The sequence below is a fragment of the Notechis scutatus genome, chromosome 3, assembly GCF_049901735.1.
Source record: "Notechis scutatus isolate UNSWTSFEM ecotype Mainland chromosome 3, rNotScu1.2, whole genome shotgun sequence".
Lineage (NCBI taxonomy): Eukaryota > Metazoa > Chordata > Lepidosauria > Squamata > Elapidae > Notechis > Notechis scutatus.
In genome coordinates this window covers 146,657,464-146,681,962 of record NC_142011.1, presented here as the reverse complement: position 1 = coordinate 146,681,962, position 24,499 = coordinate 146,657,464, and the positions used below count along the sequence as shown (strand labels likewise).

The window sequence follows — 24,499 nt, the reverse complement described above, 5'->3', positions numbered from 1 at the left end:
GAACAATAGATCTCTCAGGTATCACTTGTAGGTGCCAGTACAATTGAGATAATGGAACATCTCAGAAAAGAGACCTGTCTTATGTTGCTTCTTCTTCTTCTTTTTTTGCAGTTTCAATACATTTCCAGTTTGTTATGGATTGAATCAGTTTAACAGTAGTAGACAAACGCTATTTAATCATTGGCCTAGCATTAGACTCACCTAAAGTCATTTTTATTCACAACTGTTTCGTGCAAATTGTTTCAGTTGAAAGCACAGAATTTAGAAGCGTATGATATTGTCTTGAATGGTAGTGGCCCTCTGGGTTCTTAAAGGATACCTACTCTCCTGCTTCCATCCTTGCAGCTTGGAAGGGAAACAAGAGATGTGTCCATAAGAACAGATTCATAGATAATTTATTTCTGGGAGAAACTGCAGGAATCCACTGCAATGTTTTGCTTTCATAATGTCTGTGATGAGATGTCTACTGGGGAATAGTTATATAGGAACGTCATATTTGGCTGCTTTTAGCAAATGACACATAAGAAAAAAGACCTACTAATACAGAAATAAAAATAAATGAGCTTTACAGATGTCAGTAGATTCCAATATCCAATATTTTTCGCTCTTACAGACTGAGCTTGTTCTGTTTCTGTACTGTATGTTGGAAATAATGTCTCATGCTGATTTTTAAATAAAACATCTTGTTTAAATAAAACCGATTAATCAAGCTTGAAAACTATCAGAATATAACGCAGAAAAAATTTAAGTTGATATATGCATGACAAACCTGGATGTATAGTTCATTTCTATAGTTTTACACTATTAAGAACTGGCTGTATTTATTTATATATTTATAATACAATCTATGAGTATGCTCAGCATTTCCAAATTTTCTGATAGCAAATCTGTTGTAACAAAAGTTAACTTTCAAAGTTTGTAACATTTAAGTTATGACATTTAGAATGTGCAGTTTTCAATTAGATAAAATGATTCTGAGACATTAATAACTAGAGTATTTAGCATACTATCTTAAGTTATTGCATCAATGACCTAAACAAGACCTAAACAAGACTTAAAATGGACACATAACATCAAAAACGTCATCAAAAAAGCACAACAAATAATGTTCTTTCTGCACCAACTCAGAAAGCTCAAACTGCCCAAGGAGCTACTGATACAGTTCTACAGAGGAATTATTGAGTCTGTCATGTGCACCTCTATAACTGTCGGGTTTGGCTCTGCAACCCAACAAGACAGACACAGACTTCAGAAAGTAATTAGGACTGCAGAAAAAAAACAATTACTACCAACCTGCCTTCCATCGAGGACCTGTATACTGCATGAGTCAAAAAGAGGGCTGTGAAAATATTTACAGACCCCTCACATCCCAGACACAAACTTACTCCTACCCTCAAAATGACGCCATAGAGCACTGCACACCAGAACAACTAGACACAAGAACAATTTCCCCCCCGAATGCCATCGCTCTGCTAAACAAATAATCCCCTCAACACTGTCCAACTATTTACAAAGTCTGCACTACTATTACTATTAATCTTCTCATCACTCCTTATCACCCATCCCCTCCCACTTGTGACTGTATGACTGTAACTTTGTCGCTTGTATCCTTACGATTTATACTGACTGTTTCCTAGTATGATTTGATTGCTTATTGCACCCTATGACTATCATTAAGTGTTGTACCTTATGATTCTTGACTCTTGACGAATGTATCTTTTCTTTTATGTACACTGAGAGTATTTGCACCAAGACAAATTCCTTGTGTGTCCAATCACACTTGGCCCATAAAAGAATTCTATTCTATTCTGTTCAATGAACTATTGTCTCTCTCAATCATTGTAAAGACATTTTTTTTTAAAAAAAGGCAAAGCTGGCTGAGGAATTCTGGGAGTTGAAGTCCACAAGTCTTAAAGTTGCCAAGGTTGGAGACCCCTGCTCCAAAAGACACCAAGATAGGCATTTACTCTAATGCAGGTTTTCAAGGGTTATACTTGTTCTTCTCAGAGAGGCTACCTGTTGGCATATTGGCAGCAATCCAAACTACTCACAAAATTTACTAGCTTATTCTATAAGACCTTTCTCTCTCTGTCACCTGCCTCCCCAGTCATTCCTGGGTCATCTTGTCCATCCTTTCTTGCTCAGCCTATTACATGCAGCTCTTTTAACTGGAAGGACAGAAAACAGAAAAATAGTCAAGCCAGAGCTACTCAGAAAATCCATGCAGTCTGCAGCCATTCTTCGGACTGTGAGAAAAAGGCCACTTTAGGAAAGGCAGGCAAGGATGGGAAACTGACAGTGACATCTCTCAGCAAACCTCAACAAGTTTGGCCAAGAGGGCATCTCCTGTGAAAGGGTTGAACCTTGTCCTTGCCTAGGCAACAGGAATAAGAATGTGCTCTTAAAGCAGCCTCCGCTTCCCATACTGCTCTGCTGGCACTAGACAAAGGCATTGCTTGTATTCTCTGCACAATTCTCCTTCTAATGCTCTCACCAGCCAAGTCCTCCCATGGTCTTCTCTTCTTGACATTAAGTTGCTCCTTCCCCGGGCCACATATCCAAAGAGGCCGTCTCAATTTCAGTCCCAAACTGGTCCATTTCCCTCTTGCAGCATCCTTCTGAGGCTGGATTAGGCACATTGGGAGCCTTTTAGGTGATACCGGTTCTCTGTCACTACCGTGCTGGCATACTACTAGAGCTTAGGTAAATTGAAATGGTCTCACCTATTCCCTATTGCTCTTCTGGGAAGCCAAAATTGAACTAATAATATGGATTTTAGGGTACACTTTAGCAAGGCTTATTACAACATTGAGAGCCTTGGTACAATAATTCCAACAAGAAACCAGTGTTAAACGTACAACTAATATATCTCAGTTTACATTATGGCAATGATTGAGATTTTTTTTTTTCTGTCAGTTTTTCAATAGAAACATGGATTTGGCAAGGCAAAATTCTCAGGGAAAGCTGCAATATATAGTAAACTGCACACTCACTCACACTGATTTTACTTATTTGGGTAACGAAACACATGCAAGCAACATGAAATAACTCTTCAGTTCAACCGTGAACTACAGGTATTTTCTTCCATTGGATTTGTAAAACATAACCATCCAACTTCAAGGCCACCACGTGAAAAGTATCTCTTAATTCAGAAAGAATGGGAGGAGAAGCCTTGAATTTAAATACGTTGGAATAGCTAAAAGTCCACAACATCTCTTCAGTACAGGAGACAATTAATAGTTGTATATGGCTAAATTCTGATATATGATAAAGCCAACTGTGCAGAATTATATCTGTAAGCCTTCCCCCAGGTTAAGCTGGATAATCAAGCAAAGCAGTGACATATCAAGTGATCACTGTCCTATTCTGGTCTGAGAAACCTGATAACAAAAACAATACTGTTTCTCTCTCTTAAAACATGGCCTTTGATTCTAGAGATATATACAACTAATAAACATTTAGCAACAATAGATAGCTTTATATTTCATAAATATTTCAGCATTTCCAAACCATCTAAGTTTTTGGGAGTCACCACAAATACTGATTTTGTGTAGATAACATGGAATTAACCTTCAACTAGTAAAATACATTAATATACCTGCATGTATTTATATGCAATGAAAACAACCACATGCCAGACAATCTTCACAAAATCACACAGTATTATTTTCAGGCATGATATTCCCCTCTGAAAAAAAAATCGGGGCCGGCCAAAAGAGACCCCCCACCACGCGCCAAGAAATTGCCCGCCCGCCGCTTGCGCCGCCCGCCCGCCGCTCGCACCGCCCGCCGCTCGCGCCGCCCGCCCGCCGCTCGCACCGCCCGCCCGCCCGCTGCTCGCACCGCCCGCCCCACCCGCCGCTCGCACCGCCCGGGCGATTCCCAAAAAAATCGGAATTCCGATTTTAATCGGAAAAATATCATGTCTGTATTTTCAGGAAAATTTTTATTCAGAATACTTCATACTCAAATTGATTACAGTCTAAGTTTTCCTAACTCCTAGTACTTCTTACTTAAGGAATTCTCCATGAACGTTGCCAATGGAATTTACTACGAAGTTCATTTAAATGGTGACAAAATAATATATACTATTGTGAAAAAAAGATTTTGAAATATAGTTATTGTCATAATTTGCTAATAAAAATTCCTAGGATTAGCACAAAATCCACAACTAGGAATAAAAAGATACTTTCAATAACAATATCCAAATACATTATTGGAGCAGGACTTTTTTGTGTGTTTTGCATTCTGTATCAATTAATCTGCATTAAACCATTTAGTGAAAACCCCCCCCCCATCAAATCATATATTCCATAATATAAACAACTTAAAACCGAATATTACATCAAAGCAATTGTAAGGCATAGCCGAATTATGAAGATGCAAAAAAGTAACTATCTTTTAAAAATCCATATTATCCAATTATTTAACTTTTTAAACATTAGACTTACCTAGTTTTAAGAAAATCCACCACGCGTTTGAAATCAGCCACACAATATTCTCTCTTCATGTCCATCAATACGCTATCAGAGGCGGATTGAACTGGTACATGAAGAAAAGCGTAGACTCTTGGGTGGTTGAGAATTTTTGCCATTTCCTAGACACATGAAAATAACATCAGTAATATTTTTACATACTAATAAATACACTGTTAGTTTTACACATCTCCAGCATTTTTTAAAAAATGTGATGAACACATTTTTGAGTAAGACAGTCAAGTAAGTTGGCACCAGATGCTCCCAGCAGTCTAATTTGCAGTAAAAATTGCTCATGAGAATAATGATAATCTGACAGAAAGTAAAATGATAGAACAATAAAATAAAATAATAGAATAATAAAATAAACAAAGAAAATACATCAACATGACTAGTTAAAAATAGATGGGCGGGTATGGAGCAGACACTGGGAGATGGGAAGGGGAGGAGTCTGTTGTCAATCTAAGAGCCACCTCCAGAACAGAACTCTCCCATTGAGTCAGAAACGTCAGTTTTTGTACATATTGATTGCCAGCATAAATGTGGAATGTAGGATGCACCGAACATAAAAAGATATAGCCCTTGTTTGCTTATTTACTGTCACAGGAATTTGTAAATGAAAACCTTTTATATTAGAGTGCTTTCCAAATTGCCAGTTATTCCAGTTAATTGCTGCATCATGTGACATACACAGGAAGTTTCCAACAACTCATGAAAGGATGCCAATGGCTCCGTGAAGAAGAACAAATGAAAAACTCAAAATAAAATTCTCATGATACAAATCTGGTTCTGAACCATAACAAACCATTTGACTATAACACTTCCCCATTGTGATCAAGGAAAAGAGTAGGAAGTTCTTCCAAATTCACTTCACAAGAATAGGCTTATATTAATGGCCTACTAAAATGAATGGATATGATATGAATATCAGGCAATGGAATTTTTATCACTGGCTTTATTTAATTATTCTTAACTAAAGAATGAGTGGAATCTCTGAAATACTGATTCCCACATAACATTCAGCCCTAAGGTAAATGTGTTTTGGAACAGTGTGAAATGCAAACTTGTTATGGTTTATAATATGAAGTATTATAAAGTTTTAAAATTAGTTTTGTGTAAACTGGACCAAAGCATTTAAAAACTGGTATGGAAAATGAAAAGGGCATTACAGAGAATGCATAGTGTTCAAACAACTTTGCCACTAAACTACTAAATAATTGAGTTTTTTATATAAGAACTAATAATAAGAAGGAAAAGATTAGCTGTTGTTCTACAATCCATTTTTAGGCTCTGTGTCAGGGCATGTCTAGAGAAGCCATCTGTAAAGTTATGTGCTCAAATGAAGTTACAGATCACAAATGTTCAGCTGATAGGAATCAAAGAAAGGGAGAGCTAAGGCATTTCACATTCTTCAAAGGGAAAAAAAATACACAGCATAAAAAACTCTCAATGGGCAGGGTTTCATTGGAATAATCTGAATTAATAAGGAAGATTAAAAAGAAAAAACTATCCACAGATGGCATATGGCAGACTTTGAGCATGACTCATCTTGACAGGTGACATGAAGGCCTATGCATCTCATCATGTGCAATTAAGCTTTTAAAAAGGCACTGGCAGGTGTGAACAACTTCTTTAAAATACAGACTTTTGTATATCATCTCCACACTCAGAAACAAGGTGCAAACATAGCAAAAAAAACAAAACCCAACAAAAAACTAAAACGTCTATGGTAGAAATTAAGTGATTTCTGAAAGAAAAGCAATATAGTCAGCAGAGTCAAATTTACCAATAGCATTTCTCAGACTTCAAGATATTGATGATGATTAATTAATGCCTCTTAAAAATGTTTATTGTGCAAATGCACTTTTGATTATTCACAATGGCTTCAAGGCAACTCTGCCTATTATTAGAGCCTTGTACTTTTTTTATTAGCAGTTTTTAGGATCAAAATCAAAAGTTGCTTTAAGAACAGAATTCTTTAAAACATTCCAGAAAACCTTTGGGTTATTAGAGAAGCATCCCCACTAGCTCTCAACCACAAGCTGGGTTCACACATTTTGTTAACAGAGTGGGATTTTTTTTTTAAAAAAATGTTTTGGCTAAATGTGTTATGCAAATCCTGATATTGTTTCATTTAACAAAATGTTAAAAAAAAACAAGATTTGGTTTAATGTTAAGCACTTTCCCAAAATATACTTTAACAAGCACATGTTAGTAGATAAGTAAATGTCCTTATGTTCTGACCCTGACAAGAACAAAGCAGTTATAATACTTAAAAATGATGAAAAGAAAAGAATGAAAGCCCTTTTGCTGAAACTTAATAGGGCTTAAATTTATTCAAATCTAAAAAGTGTGCATCTTTGACAAGACTAGATGACAGAATGCCTTCAAGAAGGTCTGAATTCATCTCCTGCTCCTGAAATGTCAAGTGCCTCTTATTGATGTTCTGAAAGAAAAGGAACCCTTCTCTCCTTAAGTTCATAAAGCTAAAGTATCCTGAAAAGATAAATAAAACGACGAAATAATGCATTATACATGAACTGTAGATTTAAGCTTTCCACAAACTCCTCCAATCTGTACTCAGCTTTACTTTTACCCTTAGGTCCCTTTGAAAGATTTTCAGTCATCAGACAGTTGAGATGGAGCAAAGCTTGTCACTAGCTCTTTAAAGCAGCCGTGTGTTTTCCCCAGATATGGCTGTCAGCTGTTATACGATCCAGAGAAAGAACGTTCAGTTTCAAAAATGGCCAATAGGTAATATATGAGTGCCCCCGTGTGCTTTCCCTTTGTTAGTAAGGTACCAGACTACAAAACAGTCTATATTCTTAAGGAATTTGCTAGCTACCTGACAGTCTGCTGGGCTAATTGAGTATTAGCTTGGTAAAATCTGAAGCAATATGTTTAGAAGACCAAATACATTTTTTTGGATGTATCAGTGCTGTGCTTGTGTGCTACCTCGAACAACAACTGTTTTGTTTTGCTTTTTAAAGAAGAGTGGTTCCTGTTACACATAAAAGCTTGCCTGTCCATATTCTATGGCTTAATATGTTGCATATCCTCGGCCAATTGCAGCTTATTGAACAAAGATTATCTTAAGGCAATATCTGACCTCTGTTTTTCCTTGGAGTGTATTGTTTTCAGATAATTGCCACACCATCAGATATGTCTGTTAATATTCTTTTCAGAAAGAGCTATTTGTATCTTGGAAAACGAGGTTTGCTTGGTTTTTCTCTCCCAGTGAACAATGAATGTTCTTAAAAAAACTATTGACCAAAATTGTGTGAATGTGAGCCACTTTTAATGCAGAAATGGACTAATATCTACAACGAGATTGCTTTATGATCCAGAGTCAAGGAGACTGAAGCTTTATTTGGTGACGTCTATACAATACCGCTGAGGTAAAATTGAGTAAGAATGAGATTTAGTCCTTCTTCATTCTTCTTTGGGATGAGAACAGAAAAAATATGCAGGCCAAGTGACAGACAAACAATAATTGAATAATTATGGATGAATTTTCAGAAATGCTCTGAAGTATTTACAGATTCATATCTTTGACAGGCAAGGGTGCTTTGGGGGCTTCCTGTAAAGGAATGTGTGAATGACCTTGGGGAAAGATGGCAAGAGATGCTGTCTAGGAAACTATTAGCCAAGAAATGCTCTCAGTGGCTTAACAGTCAAACAATAAAACTTGGAACGGGCCTGCGCTAATGAATAATGGCAGAAAGTTTGGACCTTCAGACTTCCAAGATTTTGTTAATGTAGCTTTACAATAAAGTTCATCTAATCCTGATTTTGGTCTGGTTTACTTGGTAAGGCTGACACTTCCTGCTGCACAAACTACACTGTAGTTGCCAATGAGCAACTATTTATGCCAGAGGGGCGCTACTATTTGGTCCATCAGAACTGTAGGAGGCAAGCTTTTACAAATGGGGTGAGCTGGAATTTTGATTTTTCCTATTGTTTTTAAAGGGGGAATTACTTTTAAAGAAATAAGCCTATCAGAGGCTTCTAAGAATTGCAGAAAGAAAGGTTTAGGATATGGGTGTCAAACTTGTGGCGTCATGTTGCCATCACATGACGTATTGCGATGCTTTTCCCTTCACAGAGCTGAGGTAGACGTGGCCTGCCTGTGATGCATCCGGCCCGTGGGCCACCAAGTTTGACACCCCTGGTTTAGGGAGAGATGTATCATAGAAGTTGCAGACTGCATATCTTTGGAGTAATCAAACCACACCATTAACACGCATTTATATATAACATTAATACTATATTTATTCAATATAGTATAATATATTTATTTAATGAGAAGTGGTTAAAAAAATGAACTTATTATTGAAGTGAGGTTTAAGGTAGCTCTGTGAGAAACAGCAGACCAGCCATCTTTACAGCCAATCTTCTAAAATGCACTGCCACGCTCAAGATAAATAAGACAAGGAAGCAGGTTACTGACTATATATTATGTATAACTCTTCTTTGGAAAGCTTGCATTACTTAAAAATTGAACTGACGTGTTATGTTTTCCTCTTTTTCTTATACTTGGTCTTTGTGCAGCATATAAATATACTATGTATATTTATAAATATGCAAATAAAGCCATTCTGCATCTAAAAAAATGCTAAAGAAAAAGTCAAGAACAAAAAAAAATCAGTATTTCTGCTGCTGTTTTCTGGTACAGATTTACATAATCCCGCTAACTAATTCTGGTATGCGTTTTGTGGTAAAATGTACTGAAAGAAGTTCAAAACAGCATAAATAAACTATGCAAAATCTTCTGAAGTATGTTGTTACCTATTAACCTGTGATGATTCATCTAAAAATAACATGGGTTTTGGGTACTAAATTTCAGAAGTGCCAACACTTCAGTTGGAGAAGCTTCTAGAACAGGACTGCCAAACTCCCAGCCTGTGGGCCGGATGTGTCACACATTGGCCACACCCATGCCTGGTTTAGCAAGGGGGGGGGGGAATCCCAATACGTCATGTGACACTGCTGTGATGATGTGAGTTTGACACTCTAGAATATTACACAATCTTGTAGGTACAAAAGGAAACGAAAGTGTTAAATAGCAGCCTTTCCTTCAGCATTGGTATTATATGGGCTACAATTTGCAAAATCTGCCTTCAGCTTTGCTGAATGGTATTTATAGCGTTTTGTAATCCAAACACGCAGATGCAGGGCATCAGCTCAGGGGAGGATGAGAAAAAATGTGCATTATTTATTTCCCCTGTGGCCTACACTTTTCATATTCCTTGACAAATTTGTTTATGAATCGCTCCATCCAGAATGGGCTCCATTTAACATTTGGGGTTTTGTTTCTTCATTTGCTTTATGCAATTTCTGATCCCATCTTACCTTGCATTTCGTGTTATGAGTGCAGTTGCAAAAGAGAAGCTCACAAGCTGTCAGTTCCTGCATGATGTCAAAGGAAGACGGTTAGTAACTGCAATGGCTTTCCTTGTGAACGTACCTCCAGATGCTCTAAAATATACGGAGGGTTTGTCATGCCGAGCCTTAGCATTGCTCCCTCAGGGATCACTTCCACTAGCTTCCACAGGAGAGTCGGGAGGTCTGTGCCAATGTCTCTGCCATAAGCCCCGGTATCTTCACTGGTCAGCCATATCTCGCATACTCCTTCTGTCAACAAGAGACAGACAGAGAGATAATTAACAAACCTGCTTTGGAGCTTGTTATTTTATTATCCAGCTGCTCACCCTTTTTAAAAATGCACTATTTCATAATCCTAACTATTATGCAGCCAGGCTGGGTATTCAATTGCAATGAAAGAGACATATCCCCTGGGTAGTGGTGGGTTACTGAGTTCATTTTATGAGCACCACAGTACTACAACAACGCTGTGAATTATTGCTTGAAAGTGATTAACATTCACAGCCAGTGACCAATGTGAGACGCAACCTAAACATGACTACAAAGCTTCTTTCCCATCTCAGGGAGTTGCTGGCTTATTAAGCATTTTGAGCAGTACTGCTTAAGCACGTAGTATTTTGCACTGATCAAACTGCTAAAAGTGAGCTGACTAATAGTTTAGTTACAGCCTATAAAAGTCCCAAGTACTTGGAGATTAAACAAGCCACTTGCTGACTAATCCAATTATCATTTACAGCTACAACAGGGAACCTTTATGTAATATTTACAAGGCCATTAAAATTTGTTAATTACGAAGACATTCAATGTCACCTACAGACAGAGTCATTTTGAGAAAAGTTCCTCTACCCGCACCCAAGCAACTGCCGCTTATATTTTCAATGAAGCTGCAAGAAGGTCAAATATTTCGGCTGCACCATAAAATGAATACAATTCCTACACATGCCAGGTAATAAACATTTCTTCCAATAAGTTATCACTTCGAGACATTTTGTCATTTCTGTCTGCTGCTTCTAGAATGCAATGTTGTAAAAATGAGGCAAAAAACAAACAAACAAAAAAGAAAGAAATATTTGTAGTTAGATCCTTCCCACCAAAACCAGACTAGACTTCAAGCTTGAAGAAGTGCCTAATATTTCAGTTCCAAGCTTACTTTAATTGTGACTCTATAACATAAAAATCAATATTAAGAGTTTTCAATTTGAAAATGACAGGAGCATCTAATTCTATTTCATTATACTGTACAAGAGACCTGTGTCCAGACATTTTAGGGAAGGGACTGATATATTGGAGCGAGCTCTGGAAATCCTGCATTAGGAGGAACTGCAGGCCATGTTTATTTTGGAGAAGATGAAGGAAAGATGAAAAAACAGCCTCCTATGTGAATGGAAGCCATGGAGAAGATGGAAGAGATTTCCTTCTTTTCCAACCAGCAGCACTGGAAAGAATGTGTGGAAATGTCAGGCACTGAACTGTATGGTCTCTGAAGAATTATCATCGTTTTATTATTCATTCCTGGATAGCATCTGAACAGAATGAAACCCTGCCTTGTCATTCTAAATATCTGACCAACACTAAACAAGCTGACATTCGATGCAGCAGCAAATTATGGTTCAAAGCAAAGCAGAAATAATCTGCTGAAACACGAAGCAGAACTTTTTTTTTTTTTAGAAGCCTATATTGTTCCTGGCTTTATAACTCCACAGAAGATCATTTGAGTCTGGCCATGATGAAAACAATGTGCTTATCTCCATCTGAATCAATACTATTGCCAGATACATTATGCAGGATGGCAGAACAGTTAAAAAAACAGGATACAAAAATATTTAGGAAATCATGTAAGTAGACATTATCCACTGTTTTCCCTTTAGAAATATTCATGGAAACACTGTGCGCTTCAAAAGAAAGCTTCAGATTTATAATTTTTCCAACAAATCATTCCTCATTTTGACCTATGAAGAGAGTTATGGTATGCTGCCTTGTGAATGCCAAATTATCTAGTGTAAAAAAGAATCACCCAGAATAGGAATACAAACAATATTGACATGGAAAGTAACAGCCTTGTTCAAAATCTACATAGGTGAGGATCATTAGCCCCCTGCTGGATTGAAAATTAAATTGCATAACAAGGAAGCAGCTGTAACAGTAAATTAACAACAGGAATTTACTGCTCTGACACCAGGATATTAAACAGGGAGTCTCTACTTCACGTACAAATGCAATATCAAATGTTACAGAATATTCTTATTACATATTCTCTGTATATATATTTATACACACACATACCCACAAAATAGTACAGTGTTAGGCGAATTCAATAATGATTTATGTGACATTTCAATTGACAAATTATACTGGCAAGAGAGAGGGCACGCTTTCTCACCATTTGTTTTTTAATGTTTAGCTTTCAGGGTGCCAATAATATCACAAAAGAGGGGCAAAGCCATATTTTGAAGGTATTTTTATTTAGATTAGACAGGAAGGAGTTTCTTAAAAATCTAAAAAATAATACATTCTTATTTTGGGTGAACCTTTTTGAAAATTCAAGTCACTTTTGGAGGTTTGCTGTTGAAATTTGCCATTTTGATCCTGAGATGTTCAAATGCAACAGAGTGAATTCAAATGGTTGTTAAATGTGCACGAACTATTCCCTGGTTTGATATTGGAATAATTTTTAAAATGTAGTTTTTGTGCTCCCAAGCACTGAATTTAGGAGGAAATAAAGAAATTAAAACACTTGTGTTGTCAAGTTAAACAAAGGTTTGTTTTCCTCTCCATCAAATCTAATTAATTAGTTCAATTGACCTTCTTTAGAAACCTTGCTTTCTTTTTTTAGAGCTAAAGTAGCACAACATTTAACTACTACGGTATTTTACAATCCAAATTTCAACAGGAAGACCTATACAGACTGACTACCATCTACTTTCAAAGCTATTTTCAAATACCAGTCCTCTCTCCATTCTCAAGATCAGAAATATAGTGGAAATTTCTCCAGTGAAAAGGAAAGTATTGTATTACCTATATATAGCCTTTTAACATTGTGTAGATTACATGTTTATAATACAGAGACTACATTTTCCCCTTAGATTATACAGCATCCCGGTTTAAGAAAAGGATGGACCTGTGTCGAAAGACCCTCTTTCAAACCTCTGCACTTTGTAAAAAAAAAGTTGGTTGTCTTCAAGAAGATTTTTATTCCATGCCTTTCGAACAGTTTAAAGCACATTCCTACTAGTTCTTAAATCTGAAAAAGTAAACTAAATTCTCTATCAACCCACAAGATGATCTGTGAAATGGCAACTGGGGTGGCTAAAAGATTACAAATCCCCCCCGCCACTTATACACATTTTCTCTGTATGGTTCTTTCTTAAAGCTTTACTGAAGAATCTGAAAATGGGAACAAGTTACCTGTCCTGTTGATGGTGTGTGTGTGTGTGTGTGTGTGTGTGTGTGTGTGTGTGTGTGTACACATGTGCATGTGTAAAAATAGAGGCTGGGTCATTTGGATTGCTAGATAAACAAATTTCTTTTTTTAAAATCAAATATAGATGGGAAAGTTTATAACTACTTGCAGACCTGTTATGTAAGGGAAAGAGAACACAGACTTTTTATGTTTTCTGTTAGAGTGAATGGCATATTTGTTATTTGTTTTTTGTTTTTTCTAGTTTTGTACATGTGTTTTTCAATTTTTATTATTAGTGTCGGATGGTTGTCAGTTTGTCCCCCCCCGTTTTTTTTGTCTTTATTTTGTATTTTAACTTTAAAAACTAGATTAAAAAATTGAAAATGGAACAGGATGTTTTATCTATTGCAATGAGTGAGATTCACTATAGAGAAGCCATTTTGGGGGGGGGGAGGGGAAACCTAGCTGTGAGCTTCAATACCTCCCCCCTCACCCCATTCTTATCAATAATTGCCTGGCCATTTTGCTATTCCTTTTTCAGCACAGATTTCTTCTGGCAGTTTGCCATACTCTCTAGAAAAGAGAAGCCTCTTTCCCATGTACCTTTTAAAAACACCATCTGCTAAGGATAAATCTGATTTTTAAAGCATTTGTCAAAAATTGCCCGCAGTCTCAAGAATAATTCATCTGAAATTGCCATTTCTGCTCATGCCTTCAGAATTCATTAGTGACATAACATTAGCCTTCAAAAAACTAACTCAGATATAGGTAGCGAGCTTAAAAATCCAACTTATTGAAGCTCATTGTTAAGGTTAATCTTGCTCTGGCTAAATTGTGTGGGTTTTGATTAACTGCATATCCTTAAGCTAAAACATAATAATTAGAGATAAATTCCATTTATGGATTAAGCAAACGACTGTGACAACTTCAGAAACGGCATTTGAAACTTGTACTTTCCCAAAAGTAGAAATCTGCTATAAAGAACCAATTGATAATGAGGGAGGGAGGGAGGGAGGGAGGGGGAGAGAGAGAGAGAGAGAGAGAGAGAGAGAGAGAGAGAGAGAGAGAGAGAGAGAATCTCTCATGGAATGAAAGAAAAGGAGGAATACTTTCATCTGTTAGTGCCTTCTGCTTCTTTTTTACAATGACTACTCTATCATGATTTCCAAGGCAACTTTTTGAAAAATAGCGCCAAAATCTCAAGCTAAAAGGGGTCAAAAAAGTAACACACCTCTCTGTAGTTGAGGAAACAAGGACAGGGGACAACTGAAATGCCCCATGTTCTCTTTACTCTTTAAAGTACTGGATTCTTTAAAATTGATCAGGCTAGGATACATGTTGACTTCCAGAAGGCCAAGATGTGAGAAGGCATAAAAAGGCCAACAGATGACTTAGACTAACTTTATTATTACTTTGAATGCACACGAATCGGCATACATTAAAATGAAATTTTGTTAGGGTCTTTACCTCTAATATCCACTACATAAACATGACTAAATAAATGAACAAACAAACAAAAACAAAATTATGCATATACCCACATATATTATATCAGGGATCCCCAACCTTTTCGACGCCGCGGCCCGGTTCCGGTGTCAGCTGGGCGCCGCGGCCCGGTTCCGGCGTCAGCTGGGCGCCGCCATCTTTTTGGCGAAAAATCACTTCCGGTGGCGTCACGGAAGTGATTTTTAAATCAAAAGCGGCGCAGCGCTTCTGGTGAGCTTTTTCGGGTAGAAATGGCTTTCTACCGGAAAAGCTCACCAAGGGCTAGCGCCGCCATCTTTTTGACGAAAAATTGCTTTTTTACCAAAAAGATGGCGGCGCCCAGCAACCAGCGGCCCGGTAAGGCTTGTTCCGCGGCCCGGTACCGGTCCGCGGACCGGCGGTTGGGGACCCCTGTATTATATGACACGGAGAAACAACACAGTCTAGTTCGGATGTATACGTGTACATGGTGTGAGAAATGAATCTTGCGCGTTTACCAGACGGATGGCATAGGGAACCAAGCCGTTACAGAATCTGGTAGTCCTCCTAGAAATACTCTGGAACCTCCTCCCAGAGAGGAACAACAGAAACAGACCATCTGTGGGATCTCTAACAATGCTTTGAGCTCTAAGCTCGTAGTGCTTATAAGCAGTATCCTGAGAGCTTCTTATAATCTTCTCAGCTGCCCTCACTACTCTCTGAATGGACTTTCTCTCTGAGGCACTGTAGGCACTGAGCTTTGGCAATGACAGAAGTGGCCCAAAGTTAATAGCAAGGAATATTGGTTGCAAGGAAACACTAAGAGGGATGTTGGCCAAGCAACTGCGAGAGGCCCAGGTGTTACCACCTTCACATGGCCTGGATCCTAAGAAGGAAAAGCTCATATGCTACTGAAGAAAGGGCTAAGGCAGAGTTCTCCAACCTTTCCGCCTTTGCGAACCACTTTGGGAGGTGGGATGGTTTTGCATGAGCAGCCAGCAAGCGCGCACAGCACCATTTGCATGAGTGGCCAGCATATGTGCCTGCCATTTGCGCAATTGGAGCATGTGCAAACAAGCTAACCTACTGCTTGTGCAAGTGAGGATGCGTGCACATGTGCTCGCCTACCACTTCTGTGGCCTGGTTCCGAATAGCTCATGGCCCAGTAGTGTGCTGTGGTCCGGGGGTTGGGGACCCCTGGTTTAAGTCACTAATTATTACTTAAGGTGAAACATTACAGAACGCTACAACTTACAAGCAAATGTTCTGTTGCTAATCAAGACATTTATGTGATCCCCCACCCGCCATTTTACAACCTTTCTTGCCACTGTTGTTCAGTGAGTGACTGCAGATGTTAAAGTTAGCAACATGGTTGTTAAGTGAATCTGGCTTCCCCATTGACTTTGCTTGTCAGAAGGTTGCAAAAGGTGATCGGATGACACCAGGACACTGCAGCCGTCATAAATACATGCCAGTATCTGAAAAGTGTCTGAATTTTGATTGGGTGACTCTGAGGATGCTGCAATGGTCATAAAGTGTGAAAAATAGTCGTAAGTCATCTATTTAGTGCCTTTGCAACTTCAAATGGGCACTAAATGAGTGGTTGCAATTCGAGGACTACCTGTAGGCTTCAGAAGGTACACCAGGTCTAGAGAAGCAATAAGAAGGCCCACAACAGCTATTAGTCATACTTTTAGCATCCAGTCTTAGACCAAATCTAGCTATCTTCAACTTGGTATGGGAATAATTGTGGGGCTTGGACAGATGGGGGAAGCCTAGGGCCTTGCTTGAAGTTCCGGGGCAAATTAGGAAAAAGTGAAACTAAGTCTAACCTACCTTGATTTTACAAGGATGACAAAAAGGGGACAGAAAACAAAAAGATATAGAAATCTAAAAATATAGAATAGAGAAGACTGAAATGTAGATAAGCAAAGTGAAATAAGTATTCGATAACATAGGAAATAGTGAAAAAGAATTTTTCTAAGTATAGGAAATTAGAAATGAAATTCTTGTTTTATACAGAAACTACAATTAAAAGAACTTTTCTAATAAAATTCCATTTACAGGTAGTCCTCGAATTACACCAGTTCATTTAGTGACTGTTCAAAGATGCAACAGCACTGAAAAATGAGACTTTTGACCATGTTTCACGCTTACGACGATTGCAGCATCCCTGTGGTCACGTGATCAATATTCAGATGCTTGGCATCTGACTCATATTTATGACCATTGCAGTGTCCCGGGGTCATGTGTTCACCTTTTGCAACCTTCTGACGAGCAAAGTCAATGGGGAAGCTAAATTCACTTAACAACCATGTTACTAATTTAACAACTGCAGTGATTCACTTAGCAACTGTGTCAAGAAAGGTTGTAAAATGGAGCTAAACTCACTTAACAAATGTCTCACTTAGCAATGGAAACTTTGGGGTCAATTATAGTTTTAAGTCGAGGATTTCCTGGGTACAGAAAATATTATTCTTCCTATCTCCACTGTCGTCTTAAAATTTAATCTACAATCTGGTTTGTTCTGGAACCACAGTGTGAGCAAACAGGAAACAACATTTTAGAGTGGAGGTGTCAAACTCTAGGCCCGCAGGCCGAATCTGGCTGTGATGTGGTTGGATCCAGGTTGCAATGTGGTTGGATCCTGCCCACGGAGTCTACCCAGTGCAAAGAGGAAAGATCAGGCTAGCATAGCTTCGGCCCGGTCTACCCAATGCGAAGAGTGCCAGCAGTTTGGGGAGTGGCATCAAGCTGGCCACGCCCACCCAGTTGATCACACCCACCCAGTTGGTCACCCCCACCTAATCAGTCACACACACCCCCACCCCCAAGGTCAACAACAGCCCTGATGCGGCCCTCAATGAAATTGAATTTGACATCCCTGTTTTAGAGTCTTCTTGCTATCATTGTTTTATGAAGGAAGAGCACTGTTTTGTGAGGGGATTGTATGCATGGGAAGCAAGCTAATTAGTTATCATCTTGATAGTTAATTAATGGAACATGATAACTGATTTAGTTCTACTATAATACATTGATTAACAATTAATAATTCATAAATAAATAATAAAATAAATAAGTCATTGAAACTGGATCTTGCTATAATCGGGGGAATCAGGTGAACTGATTTCACGCTTGTTGCCATGTAACAAAACCCCACACAAATATTTGATGGAAAAATCAAACTAATTCCGTTTTATCTTAGCTTGTTTGATTAAAAAGTACTTAAGGTAAAAAAAAAAAAAAAGTAGTTTCTGAATTAAGAGGCTAACTGTAAAGGAAAGGAGGTTTTAAAGATAGACTCTCCCTTAAAAGAGGGGTGCTATACATTTTTCACTTCAGCAATAAATAGGTCTGTGCAATCATTAAATGCTAAATGGAGCATAACTATTTTTTTCCTATTCGAATGCAAAGCATTGCATTTGCTTATAAAAGAGGTCATTCTACCCCTATAGGGAGGAGTTTTTGCTTTTGTGGCCTGGCAGAGTATGAACTAAGAGCCCTTTCTCACAGTAGGTAGCAAGGGAGGGAGGGGGAAAAAAAACTATAATGGCTCACTTGATCAGTGCAAACAGTACAATAGCTACGCTCTATTAACAAAAACAGACTCTAAAGGAAACAAGACAGACATAAAAGTCTCTACTGTTATTTTAACCAGTACTTCTAGATTATCATGTGTATACTATTGGGGGAAGAGCGGGGAATCAGTAATATAATTTATCATGACGTTAGCTTGGATTAGTTGGCCACTCTAAAGCTATAGGGAAGACTGAACTGCAGATGAGAAAATGCAGCCTTTGTAATAAACCAAAAATTAAACATTTCCCATTAGTGTCCTGTTTATGAGGGGCATTATTATTACATGTGTGTATGTGTATGTGCACATATAAATACAAGTACATACATATACACTTCCCTCTCTCTGTTTCCTCTGTTTAAGCATGTTCAATTCTTGGACAAATGTCTGCAGTTTTCTTGGCAAGGTTTTGCGGAAGTGATTTGCCATTGCCTCCTTCCCAGGGCTGAAAGGAGGTGACTGGCCCATGTCCTCCAGCCGGCTGTGTACTTAAGGCAGAATTAAAATTCACAGCCTTCCAGTTTCTAGTCTGATGCCTTACCACTACACCAAACTGGCTTCCTTTCTCTACATATACTGTATACACATCCATCCATATGTCTTCCAAATTGATAGAAGAATATGTCTAGTCCATGAGTCTTCACAATATAAATTCTCACTTACAAATATGGGACAGAAGGATATTGCAATAGCAATACCACTGAGACTTATATACCGCTTCCCAGTGCTTTACAGCCCCTCTCTAAGCGATTTATAGAGTCAGCATATTGCCCCCAACCATCTGGGTCCTCATTTTACTGGCCTGATGGAAGGCTGAGTCAACAATGAGCTGGTGAGACTCAAATTGCCGAACTGCTGGCAGCCAGCAGTCAGCAGAAGTAGCCTGCATTACATGCATTCTAACAACTACACCACCAGTAGTGGGTGGAGAGACAGTGTGGTGTACTGGTTATAGTGCTGGACTAAGAGTGGAGGAACCAGGTTCTAGAACTTCCTTATATAGAAGTCACCTGGGCTGCTTTGGGCAAACAAACCACCTTTCTTGTCTCTCAAAAAGCCATTTGGATTTGTGCAAAGTGGTTGAAGAACAAACCCTCACTGCATTAGGCACAGATAGCTTTGCCATGTGACCTAGGCAAAGAAATAAGTCCTGCATTCAGGCAGGTCAGTTGCTAAGAAAAAAAGAAGGAAGACATATTTGAGAGCCATAATTAAGCTGAGACCCTTCCATACCCTGTTCTCCATTGCCTTGCTTAGGACTCTAGGAGTTGGTTTAAGGGACTCAGACTGCTCAAAGATTGTAGAGTTGTTGTTTTTTAATTAAAACACCGATCAAATAAAATAAACGATCACATAAAAAAGAAGAAGAAAGTGAGAAACAGCATATTACCTGGAGTTTGCCTTATTGTGTGATAGATAATATATAGAAAAGCCATTATTGGTAAAACTTAATCAAACTTCTGATTGGGACATATAACTACTAATTTTGCCATTGCTGCGCATCTTCCAAGTTTGATTTTCCAGTCAGATATTGCCAGCAAAGTACCGTATATACTCGAGTATAAGTCGACCTGAATATAAACCGAGGCACCTAATTTTACCACAAAAAACTGGGAAAACTTATTGACTCAAGTATAAGCCTAGGTTGGGAAATGTAGCAGCTACTGGTAATTCTCAGTCCAAAGGTTTGTTTCTGATTTCTTCCCTGATTTAAGGGAAATTTGGGAAACAATCTCACTATCATGAAAGGTTTAATTGATTCACTAACCCAAAAGAAGAAGATGATGATGACAGTGGGAGGCAGGAGTCACTCTCTCCCTTGCAAGAAAAAAGCAAGAGCTGTTCTTATGATCTCTCTCTCTCTCTCCCCGTAATACAGTCAAGCCCTTTCCAGCCTAGAGCCTAGAGCTCAGAAAACAACGGGAGCTGCCGCCGCCACCTCCTCCCCCTCCTCCCGAGCAGACTGAAAGCAGCTGGGGCTGAGGAAACGAAGCCAAGCGGAGCCAAAGCCACCTCGGCTCGCATTGTTTTCTGAGCCTGCAAGCCTAGAGCTCAGAAAACAACGCGAGCCGCCGCCACTACCTCCTCCTCCTCCTCCCGAGCGGACTGAAAGCAGCTGGGGCTGAGGAAACGGAAGCCAAGCGGAGCTGAAGCCACCTCGGCTCGCGTTGTTTTCTGAGCCCGCAAGCCTAGAGCCAGGGCGCTTTCATTGCACGGCGGAGCTTCTTGTCTCGGGAAACACCGGGCGTTGTTGCTGCCCCCTGAGGGGAGGGCGATTCTGGGCTGCGCGATTGGGGGACTTCGTGGCTTTGGGTGGGTGGGTGGGTGGGAGCGAGGACGGACGGAGTCCGCGAAGTGGGGCTTGCCTGCCCTTGCTGGCTGCCTCTGCTTCCTTAGGGCGGGGAAGGGGCTCATCTGGACCAAGGGTGAGTCTCCCCCTCAGTTTCCCCTGAAGGATCTTCCGTCGCTTTTGCCTTCTCCCTACGTCTTCCCTCTGTTAAAATCCCCCCCCACACACACACACTTATTTTCGGGCGGATAGATTTCGTGTCTGAGCATTCTCACATGACGGTGGGTCTTTTCCCCCCCCTGAAAACAGTTAAAAAAAGAAAAAACAATATATCCTCATGTAAGAACTTTTCTGCTTCCGATTACCCCCATGCTTACAAGTTGCAAAGGAAACACGGAAGCAGGAAAGCGGCTGCCCAGCTCCGGAGCTCCACACCATTTTTTTTTCAGAGGGGAATCTCACTTGAGTATAAGCCGAGGGGGTTTTTTTCAGCACAAAAAATGTGCTGAAAAACTCGGCTTATACTCGAGTATATACGGTATCTCTTTTCTGGGCCAAATCTCTCTGCTAGCCAAATTTGTCCTCTTGGTCATCAACATACATCTTAATAAATTGTGATACATTTAACTTATTTCTTCTGGAAAGATTCCCCACTAAGAAACCCTCCACTAAGTTTTTTTTTTTTTTTAATATGACTACTACATATGACACACAATAAAGGACAGTAAATTTTAATCTCATCCATTGTGCTGGTAACTAGCCTATTGCCAGGTTTAAAAAGGAATACCAATCATTCCTTTATAGTACATTTACTTCTTGGCTAATGGCCATTTCTTCAGTGACCATTCAAACTTATGTTGGCGCTGAATGAGCAGACTTTTGGCCAGTCCTTGAAGTTATAGCCATTACGGTGTCTCCATAGTCATGAGATTGTGATCTGAGCAGTTGACAACCGGTGTTTTCAAGGATAACAGTGGCAGCGCCTGGGGTCATGTGATCATCATTTGAAACTTCACTGTTAGCTTCTGACACGCAAAGTCAATGGGGAAGCCAAATAGAAGTCATGAATGGCGAGTACGTGACATCGCACCGAGCAGCTGCGACTGAAACATTGCCATAAGTCAACATACCACATGATGTTGCGCCTTATGGCCACATTGCTTAGCAACAGAGTTCTCAGTCCCATTATTATCCTTAACGAGGACTAGTTGCATGATCTGATGGTTGGCTCTGTTCAACACAGCTGAAGGATGCTACTCTTTGATCTCATGCAAGGGAATCAAGGATCCTGCCTCCCAGGAGAAAATAAAGGCAAAGATAAAACCATCCTATATCCAGTGATTTTTTATGGAAAGAGCAGTTACAAGAAACTTGCTTTGCTGTCTGTAATTAAATTCTAATACCTGATTTTTAGCAGAGACATCACCCTGCCAACAAAAGTGCGTATACTCAAGGCTATGGTTTTTCCTAATTGCAATGTATGGTTGTGAAAGTTGGACCATAAGGAAGGCTGAGCATCAAAAGAATTGAGGCCTTTGAACTATGGTGCTGGAGAAGACTCCTGCAAGTCCCTTGGACTGCAAGGTGATTAAACTGGTCGGTCCTAGAGGAGATCAACCCTGACTGCTCTTTAGAAGGCCAGATCCTGAAGATGAAACTCAAATACTTTGTCCACTTAATGAGAAGGAAAGACTCACTGGAGAAGACCCTAATGCTGGGAACGATTGAGGGCAAAAGAAGAAGGGGACGACAGAGAATGAGGAGGCTGGATGGAGTCACTGAAGCAGTAGGCGTGAGCTTAAAGGGACTCCGGGAGATGGTAGAGGACAGGAAGGCCTGGAGGAACGTTGTCCATGGGGTCGCGATGGGTCAGACACGACTTTGCAACTAACAAAAACAACAACCTGATTTTTGCCTCTTTATTCCTTTCCCTCCCCGCTTTCTCTCTCTCACACACAAGCATACCCGCCCCTTTTCTTATGTATTATGCCATATCTCTAAACTCTTTGGAGAGCATTTTTGTCTGAAGAATGGGAAATGAAATAAATAAATAGTAAAGGAACAGCAGTCTACTTATTGATGGTTGAAATATTCATATGGTCATGAACTGCTATTATTAAAATATACATGATAGTTATAACTAAAATATAAGGCACAAAGGACCTTATTCTGAAGAAGTACAGGAAATGTTAATGGGACTTACACACATGGCAGGATGTGGTGAAGATTTTAAACTATTTATACTAAATAAGAGTCGGAAGCACTTTGCATAACTTGTTTCTATAAAAACAGATGTCTTCCCACATTTTTGTAATTCCAAAGCATCAGTAAACACACATATTATACAGAACAGAACAGAATAACAGAGTTGGAAGGGACCTTGGAGGTCTTCTAGTCCAATCCCCTGCTCAGGCAGGCAGGAAACCCTAATATCATTTCAGAGAAATGGTTGCTCAATCTCTTCTTAAAAACTTCCAGTGTTGGAAGTTTTAAAGAAGAGATTGGACAACCATTTCTTTTTATTTTATTCTATATGAATATAGAATACTTTGTATGTGGGGAAAAAGAAAATTATGATTTAATATATCTTCTTTGACGAGACAGAACATTTATAGTTAATGTGTACTTGCTCATAAATTTTCTATTTTCTATATTACTTCCAGAATAGAAAGTTTAGGATGCAATTGGCATTTCCAAGTATTTTATACAGTTTAAATTTCAAAGTGTCTGTGAAGAGAAGATGAAGAATCAGGAGTGAAGCTTGAAAAAAAAATTAATTAAGGAATTAATATGTTTAAAACTCATAAACAGAACTTAAAACACACACAGAAACTCAACTTTTAAGAACAAAATAATTTTCTTGACATATTCTTTTCAGGGAATAAGGTAGGCTAGTGGTGTTAGAACAATTCTGTAGGAATGTATTCATTGTGGAGTTGTGTACTGCACCCCCTGCCTTGAAATACCTGTTAATACAGTCTGTTGAGTGAATTAAATATTTTGAAGGATGAAAATAAACTCCACAAAAGAGTGGCAGTAGACAAGTAATCTTCTCTCAGCCTAATCTTTGGTACAAGTTTGTTTTAATAGAAAGATAATGTAGGAAAATGGAAAGCTGATCACAGTCTCATGAAAGAAAAAGAGGATAGAATGCTAAAGAAAAAGCAAAATAAAGACCATTTGGTCATTTGATTACCTCCACACTGCATGTAGGAATGTGTGGATCAGGGTTACAATATTCTAAAGGACTTTTTTCCTCTATGAGCGACATGGAAAAAGATTAGCAGAAAATTACACAGAAAAATTATAATATGAATGATCTGCATCTCAGTTCTGTACACACTAGTTTAAATGTAAATCCCACTAAAAATTATGGGATCTATCTAAATCCATGTGGGTCAAATTTTGGGTTGAAAGGATGTTGGTGAAACAATAATGAAAAGATTGGTGGGTTTAAAGGTAAGAGAAAAGGGGTATTTGCATTTAAGCTGCAAATGGTTAAATGAGATTGAAGAGTCAAGAGGACAGACCCTTTAGTTTATTTAGTTACCATGGCAAGCTTCCACTGGAACAGCAACAATACAACTCTTTCCTAACCTTTTATTAAAAGGAGGGGGGAAGAGAAAAAAAAAGAGAGGTATGTTGCATTTATTCTTTATCTTTTGAAACTTCTGTGGTAAGAAAGGTTCTACTTGAGAATTGCTGAAGGTATTAATTACTCCTTTGGGAACGAGAAGAAATAGTATAAAAGGTCTTGAATTGTGTGCAGTCCAGCCCCATCCTGTTTGAAACAAGACACAATTAAATAAGCACAAAGGGGGAAAGAAAATGATAGCAAAATGGAAAAATCCTTTGCTTGGCTTTGATCATCACACTGGCTCTTGGGAAGTGACAGGCCTCTCGCCCAG

General features: G+C 38.9%; 1 protein-coding gene across 2 annotated transcripts in view; it reads right to left on the bottom strand.

Moving 5' to 3' along the window:
- The window catches only part of CDKAL1 (CDKAL1 threonylcarbamoyladenosine tRNA methylthiotransferase), a 330,383-nt gene that overhangs the window by 120,733 nt on the left and 185,151 nt on the right, over positions 1-24,499 (bottom strand). For both annotated transcript variants that reach the window (XM_087961383.1, XM_026669980.2), the window contains exons 10-11: positions 9,943-10,109; positions 4,452-4,597 (exon numbers count right to left, since the gene is read on the bottom strand). In XM_087961383.1, the coding sequence (XP_087817509.1) occupies positions 4,452-4,597; positions 9,943-10,109 (313 nt within the window). The remainder of the gene's footprint in view (positions 1-4,451; positions 4,598-9,942; positions 10,110-24,499) is intronic.